This window comes from Rhinoraja longicauda, chromosome 21 (genome assembly GCF_053455715.1).
Source record: "Rhinoraja longicauda isolate Sanriku21f chromosome 21, sRhiLon1.1, whole genome shotgun sequence".
NCBI lineage: Eukaryota > Metazoa > Chordata > Chondrichthyes > Rajiformes > Arhynchobatidae > Rhinoraja > Rhinoraja longicauda.
Window position 1 is genome coordinate 10,360,301 of NC_135973.1, and position 8,324 is coordinate 10,368,624.

General features: G+C 44.3%; 1 protein-coding gene across 1 annotated transcript; it reads right to left on the reverse strand.

Moving 5' to 3' along the window:
- Positions 1-5,676: 5,676 nt before the first annotated feature.
- On the reverse strand, positions 5,677-7,034 carry LOC144604232 (hemoglobin subunit beta-like). Its single transcript, XM_078418450.1, has 3 exons — positions 6,879-7,034; positions 6,400-6,607; positions 5,677-5,945 (listed from the first exon to the last, which is right to left on the reverse strand). The coding sequence occupies exons 1-3, from the start codon at positions 6,968-6,970 to the stop codon at positions 5,817-5,819; spliced, it is 429 nt and encodes a 142-aa protein (XP_078274576.1). The 5' UTR covers positions 6,971-7,034; the 3' UTR covers positions 5,677-5,816.
- Between the last annotated feature and the right edge of the window lie 1,290 nt (positions 7,035-8,324).

Consider the following 8,324-nt stretch of genomic DNA (forward strand, 5'->3'; position numbering starts at 1 on the left):
TGCCACTTCTTTGTCCACTCTCCCAACTTGACCAAGTCCTTCTGCAGGGTCCCTGCTTCGTCTATACTACCTGCCCTTCCACCTATCTTTGTATCATCTGTAAACATTGCCACAAAGCCATTATTTCCATCATCCACATTATTGATGTACAACGTGAGGAGTAGCGGCTCCAGCACCGACCCCCTGCGGAACACTGATAGTCACTGGCAGCCAACCAGAAAAATCCCCCTTTATCCCATTCTTTGCCTTCTGATATTCAGCCAATCTTTCATCCATGCTAGTATCTCCCCTCTCATACCATGGGCTCTCATCTTGTTTAGCAGTCTCATGTGCAGCACCTTATCAAAGCCCTTCCAATAATCCAGGTAAACAATATCCACTGCCACTCCTTTATCTATGCTGCTATAGACTTGTCAGGCAAAATCTCCCTTTCACAAAACCATGCTGACTTTGGCCTATTTTAGTCATCCTTCGAAGTCCTCGGAAACCTCATCCTTATTCAGCAGAATATCAAGACTAACTACTTAAAGCAAGCTTTACAAATTAAATATGAGGAATTTGTTTTCCAAAAACAGTTATCAATGCAGCTTTAAATATACAGTCACTGAATTATAAAACACTAGACCAAGTGGACCCGTTGGGCCCAAACCTCTCCTGCATTGGTGCAGCACCCTCTCCCCCCCACCACCCCCCTCCCCTCCACCACCCCCCTCCCTCTCCCCTCTCCCCCCCCCCCTCCCCCTACCTCCCCCCTCCCTCCCTAGGAAATAGATTTAAACTTTAAAATGTGAATAACTTAAAAAATATAACACCGATTCCAATGAAACTTCTTCCATTAGCACCAAAGGGACGACGGTGAGTAAGGTGGGCTTAAAACTGTCGCGCTATCCTGTACCGTTTTGGCTGTAGTTCAGGAACAAACAATCGAACAAACGAGAGTTTTAGTGTATAGATTCCAACTGGCAATTTGCCAGTAAAACGTGGTAAATTTGGAACACCATCATCGTTATTATTTCTCTCAAAATCTCTGGAAGTCCGTTGCAAGGTGTAAGGTATAACACACGAAAGAAAATATTTTCTGTAACATCAAGTTGTTCTGTTCTGTTAACAGAAAGAAACCTCAAAGCTTGGTAAGGAAATTCCACGGAAAATATTGCAGGAAATGCAGAACTTAATTAAGAATTAATTGGAGGTTCAGTATTCCCAATGGAATGAATAGATTCCTCTGTCCGTGATGATTTTGCGATATGGATTTGTGATGGATTCTGCCATTTGCCAATTCACATTAATGATTTGAACTTTGGAATCAATGGAGAGATTTCTGGAAAAAAAGGCATAAAGTGCTGGAGTAACTCAGCGGGTCAGGCAGCATCTCTGATGGACATGGATTAACTGACATTTCGGGCTGTGACCCTTCTTCGGTCATGAGGTCAGAAGTGATTTTTTTCATATCTGTTCCACATCATTGCCAATCCACCCAACTTTCCTACAACACCTTGTATCCTCATCAGAACCTCCATTCACAATTTGGTTCATTTCATCAGCCAGCCTGGATACGTCACGTTTGATCCTCACAGTAATATTATCAGTTCAGATTGTAACTGTTTGCAGTCCAGGCATTTAAGCCACTTAGAGCCATGGAGGCATAGAGTGATACAGTGTGGAAACAGGCCCTTCGGCCCAAGTTACCCACACTGGCCAATATGTGCCAGGTACAATAGTCCCACCTGCCACCATTTGGTCCATATCCCTCCAAACCTGTCCTCTCCATGTACCTTGTACCTCCATTAACCAATGCTTGTCTGTCCGAGATGGGTCTGTTTATTTTTGTGCTTTGTTTCCCAGCTGTTAATCAACACTAGTGACTAGTGGGGTGCCGCAAAGGCTCAGTGCTGGGACCCCAGTTATTTCCAATATATATTAACAATTTAGACGAGGTAATTAAAAGTAACTTTCAATTGTTATTTTTTATTTTATATTTTTATATAAATCTGTGTTTTTTATGTGATGAACTGTCCATGTCCTTACTGTTTTAAACTGCATTTTTAGAACACTTCCATTTCTCCAGAACATGCTGTCTGACCCGCTGAGTTAATTCTGCTATTTGTATCTATCTTCGGTTTAAACCAGCATCTGCAATTCCTTCCTACACAATTGTAGGAAAGTAGCTGTTCAAAGGAAAGTAGCTGTTTCTATACCTGGTGGTGTGGGACTTCAGGTTTTTAATACCTCCTGCCTGATGGTGGCAGTGTGAAGGGAGCGTAGCCATAAAAGTGGGGATCCTTGAATTGGATTGAATTTCACTGTTCTTTCTAGCACAGTGCAATTGGGCATCAATTTGTCATATGTTCATACTTATTTCCAGGTCAATCATCAAATTGTGCTTTTGGTAGAGTCATAAAGTCATAGAGTCACACAGCGTGGAAACAGGGCCTTCGGCCCATCTTGCCCACATCTACACTAGTCCCACCTGCCCGCGTTTGGCCCATATCCCTCAAACATGTCCTATCCATGGATCAGTCTAAATGTTTCTTAAACAATGCAATAGAACCTGCCTCAACCACCTCCTCGGCAGCCCGTTCGGCAGCAGAAAAGGTTACCCGCCGTGTTCATATTAAATCTTTCCTCCCTCACTGTAAACCTATGTCCTCCTCTGGTTCTTGATCTACCTGATCTATTCCTCTCATGATTTTGTACACCTCTATAAGATCGCCCCTCATCCACCTGCTCACCAAGGAATAAAGTCCTAGCCTGCTCGACCTATAACCCAGGCCCGGGTGCTGTCTGTGTGGAGTTTGCACATTCCTTCCATGACTGCGTGGATTTCTTCTGGGTGCTCTGGTTTCCTCATACATTTTTTTAGTTTAGTTTAGTTTAGTTTAAAGATGCAGTGTGGAAATAGGCCCTTCGGCCCACCGAGTTTACACAGACCAGCGATCCCAGCACATGAATACTATCCCACACACACTAGGGACAATTTTACAATTACACCAACGCAATTAACCTACAAACCTGAACATCTTTGGAGGAAACCAAAGATCTCAGAGAAAACCCACGCGGTCGCGGGGAGAACATACAAACTCCATACGGACTGCACCCGTAGTCAGGATTGAACCCGGATCTCTGGCGCTATAAGGCAACGACTCTTCCACTGCGCCACTGAATCCCAAAGATATTCAGGTTCGTAGGTTAATTGGCCTTGTAGGTTGCCCCTACTTTATAGGGAGTTGAAGAGAAAGTGGGCTAATGTGGAACTATAGTGCTGTAACAAAGAAGTGCAGATGCTGGTTTACCAAGGATAGACAAAATGCTGGAGCAACTCAACAGGTCAGCCAGCATCCCCGGAGAACATGGATAGGCGACTTTTTGGGTCTGAAGAAGGGTTCCAAACCGAAACGTCACCTTTCCATGTTCTCTAGGGATGCTGCCTGGCCCGTTGAATTGCTGCACCATTTTGTGTCTCTTTAAAACTTGAGTGAATGTATGGTTGTGTAGACTCAGTGGGCCGAAGAGCCTGTTTCCATGCTGTATTTTTCAGGCAATCAATCGAAAACCCTCTTTCAGAGTCACCGACATACATTGGTGATCCCAGGTGAAGAAGAAATTATATGGCCCTACAATCTGCTGCATTCAGATACTTCAATGCTTAAGAGCAGCGTCGATTCACGAGGTTAATTCCCGGAATGGCGGGACTGTCGTATGTTGAAAGACTGGAGCGGCTAGGCTTGTATACTCTGGAATTTAGAAGGATGAGAGGGGATCTTATTGAAACATATAAGATTATTAAGGGATTGGACACGCTAGAGGCAGGAAACATGTTCACGATTTTGGGGGAGTCCAGAACCAGGAGCCACAGTTTAAGAATAAGGGGTAGGCCATTTAGAACGGAGATGAGGAAAAACTTTTTCACTCAGAGAGTTGTGAAGCTGTGGAACTCTCTGCTTCAGAAGGCAGTGGAGGCCAATTCACTGGATGCATTCAAAAGAGAGTTAGTTAGTGCTCTTAATGATAGTGGAGTCAAGGGATATGGGGAGAAGGCAGGAACGGGGTACTAATTGTGCATGATCAGCCATGATCACGGTGAATGGCGGTGCTGGCTCGAAGGGCCAAATGGCCTACTCCTGCACCTATTGTCTATTGTTTATTGTCTATTAACTATGGCAAGGTATCTAAGAAAGAAGCACCAAAATGCAAAACCTCTCATTTATCCAAATTAAACTCCATCTGCCATTCCTTGGCCCATTGACCCAGCTGATCAAGATCCCATCGTAATGATAGATGACCATCTTCACTGTCCACTATATCCCGAATTTTGTTTTCATTCGTAAACTTAGTAACCATGCCCCTAATATTCACATCCAAATCATTCAGATAAATAAGAAACAACAGTGGACCTAGCATCGATCCCAGTGATACACCACTTTTGGAGCCCTGTAGAAAGAAAAATATCCCAATATCACCACCCTCAGCTTTCTACCTTCAAGCCAATGTTGTATGTATTGGCTGGCTGGCCTAGAGCGCATGTCATATAACCTTCCAGAGAGCCTACCAAGCTACCCTATGCTGCCTATCCTGAATCAGTCCTTGGATTTCCAGATGCATGTATAATCCCTTCCAGTAAGTTATCCACCACTGATATAAGGCTTCCCTTTCTTCAGTTCGCAGAAATTTCCTTGCAACCTTTTTAAAATGGGGCACAGCTACCACCCCCCTTCCTTTACTCCATCCGTGGTTAATGAAGATAAACGTGTTGCCACCAGTAGCTGGACAATTCCACAAGTTCATGAATGATGGGAGTAGAATCAGGCCATTCGGCCCATCAGGTCTACTTCGCCATTCAATCGTGGCTGATCTTGTTTTCCCTCCTAACCCCAGTCTTCTGCCTTCTCCCCATCACCCCTGACACCCGTGGTTCACAGTCTGTTCATAGTTGATGTCCCTGGATATGCTTGATCAGGTCCTGAGGGGTTGTCTACCTTAATGCATTTAAAGACCTCAATAGACTCTTTTGTAACGTGGCCTTTCTTCAATACGTCACTATTAACTTCCCCATTGTGTTCCCTTGCATCCACGAACTGTGAAACACATGAAGAATTGGCTACCGTTTTCCCCCAAAGTACAGCAGTGAATTTGTATTAACTCTATGTTGCCACATGAAAAGAGCTTCACACAGGCCTGAAGCAGTGAAAACCCTGTGTAAAATATGTTTCTTTTTATAAGATAGGACCAATGTCAACCTCATAGAAACATAGAAACAGAAAGATAAGTGCAGGAGTAGGCCATTCGGCCCTTCCAGCCAGCACCGCCATTCAATATGATCATGGCTGATCATCTAAAATCAGTACCCCCTTCCTGCTTTTTCCCCCATATCCCTTGATTCCTTTAGCCCAAAGAGCTAAATCTAACTCTCTCTTGAAAACATCCAGTGAATTGGCCTCCACTGCCTTCTGTGGCAGAGGATTCCACAGATTCACAACTCTCTGGGTGAATAAGATTTTTCCTCATTTCTGTCCCGAATACTCTACCCATTATTCTTAAACTGTGACCCCTGGTTCTGGACTCCCCCAACATCGGGAACATTTTTTTTCCTTCATCTAGCTGAGGTAATTGTGAGGGAAAGATCGTTTCTTTATTGAAGCAGAAAGACATTTCAGGAGAAATTAACAGACAAAGTGGAATATTGCACCACCTTTATTTTAGCATGATTTGAACCTGGTGTTACACGAGTTCATTTAGCACACAGAGTGTATTGAGGCAAGGATGCATGTTTTCATTGCACACGTTGAAGATGGTGGAGGATGCAGGTGGATGCAGATCTAATGGTATTGGCTGGAAAGACCTCCTGCGACGGCTAGGAAAAACTTATATGCAGCTTCGTGCAGCTCGGGTGTGAACCCTTCTTTGAGCAGAATGGCGAGTTCAACAAGGAAGGCTTGGCCCAGAAGCTGGAAATGAAAAGAGCAATAATTAGACAAGAAATGGAACAAAAATCAAACCCCAAATCCTCCAGTGATCTCACGGGTAATGGCACGGAATGAGGCCGTTCTGCCCATTGGGTCCACGCCACCTCCCAGTGGTGCAAGCCCATTAGCCCTCTCCTTTTCCCTGTAATCCTATAACTTATTCTGCTCCCGTAGATGCCCAGCAAAGCCCCTTAGATTCTCTTTGCCAACCCATTGGGTAATGCACAGTAACTGATTAGCTTGTAGCCGCAGAAACCTGAAGGAAACTCTTGAAAGGCAGCAGCCAAGGTCAGGATTGAACCATCCTCACGGGAGCTGTGAAGCAGCCACACTAACTGCTGCCACACTGAGCCGCACAAACGACGCAGGACACATTGCCGCAACTGATGAGTGGTGAACAAGGATTAGTGAATCAACTTTCCACTCAAGTTCCTACCTTGAAGTTTTGAGTGTCTACTCCAATGAGTTGATGTTTCTCGCTGAGCTTCTTGTAGGCAGCGTCTATGTCATGCAGGTGCAAGACTGCCGTATCCAGAGCTCCTACAACTTTCTCTGCATGACCTTGGACACCACTGTCGCCGGCTTTGAAATGGCCATGGAAGCTTTTAAACAGCCTGGTCGTCCAGGGATAGACCGTGAACACCCTGGAGGGGAAAAGCAAAAGTCATCCAGGGTTTTGTGAAAGCTCGGAAACCATTTAACCCCCCCTGGCTCATCATTGAGTCAATTTGCATCATGATAACAACAGAGCATCCGTAGATCTGACTGGAACCTCAGTGCCCTGTTGAATACCTGCTCCCTCACCCTGTAGCAAGGTTTACAAATGCATTGAGAATGAAAGAACCTTCATTGCAACCAGACTTGAAGATATAATGCATGAACTAAACTTAAATCAAAAAGACATTTTCATCATACCTTTCCAGGGCATGGGCAGTTGTCACTTTCTTGTCCAATTTGCTCCAGATCTCGGTGATGTACGCGGCTTCTTTGTCTGTTATTTTCACCATTTTGGAGGTTGAGCTTTCACTGCCACTTCTTGCACAAGATAGCTGTGTCGGTCTGGAGTTCTGACTCCACTTTTATAGGTAGCAGCGGAGATCATCTCTGACCAAGACCCGACTGTCATAGGCTGAGTGCTTATGGGCTGGACCCAGGTTCCACCAGTAAGCTTCACCCTTCTGTGTACGAGCGTTAAGATAACCACCTGCTGTTTGTGCTTCACTTCTCCCCCCACCCCCCCCCCCCACCCCCCCCACCCCCGCCCAACGCAAAGAAGCACAACCCAATTCTGCTGAATAATATCTCAACGCATCCACTTTCAAACTGTACAATCCTCTCTTGGTTCAACTCTTCCATTTGAACAAGATGTAACAAGTTCAACTCTTACATTTCCATTTTCCTCTTACACTTTTCCATTAAACAGAATAATTTTCAAAAGGCAGAAATATATACATTTCTGATGTTGAAACCAAACCCTCATCTAATATAATATATTTTGAATAATGTGCTTGTTTATGCCTCGTTTACTTTAGTATATTTATTGTTATCGTGTGTGCCGACATACATTGAAAAGCATTTGTTTGCGTGCTATCCAGTCAAAGAAAAGACTACACATGAATATAATCAAGGGGTTCACAATGCACCGAATCGAGGACCAGAGGACCTAGGTTTAAGGTGAGGGGAGAAAGATTTAATAGGAACCTGAGTGGTAACTTTTTTACACAAAGGGTGGTGGATGTGTGGAACGAGCTACCAGAGCAGGTAGTTGAGGCTGGGACTATTGGAAAGTTTAAGAAACATTTAGACAGTTACATGGATAGGACAGGTTTAGAGGGATTTGGGCCACACGCAGGCAGGTGGGACTAGTGTAGACGGGACATATTGGCCGGTATGGTCAAGTTGGACCGAAGGGCCTGTTTCCATGTTGTGAGACTCTATGACTCTACAAAGGATAAAGGGTGCAACATTTAGTGTAAGATGTAACAATGAATCTGATAAAGTACGATTGAAGACATGGGATTCTGCTTAGGGAATGTTTAGGACAAAAGAAAACAATATTTAGGACATTGATGGAAAGTTATTTTCAGTCAGTGTTCTGAAATATTGGGCTGCTTCAGTAATATGCCTGTCATGGTCCTTGCAGCCACTTTGACTGCTGATTCTGCAATTAACTTTCAAGTAGGAACATTTTGCCTGTCTACAGGGGGATCTATAATTTGGTAGCACACAAAGTGCTGGAGTAACTCAGCAGGTCAGGCAGCATCCCTGGAGAACATGGATAGATGACGTTTCGGATCAGGACCCTTCTTCAGTCCTTTGCAGTTTCCAGTTTCTACATTTTAGACTGCAGTTCCTTGCTTT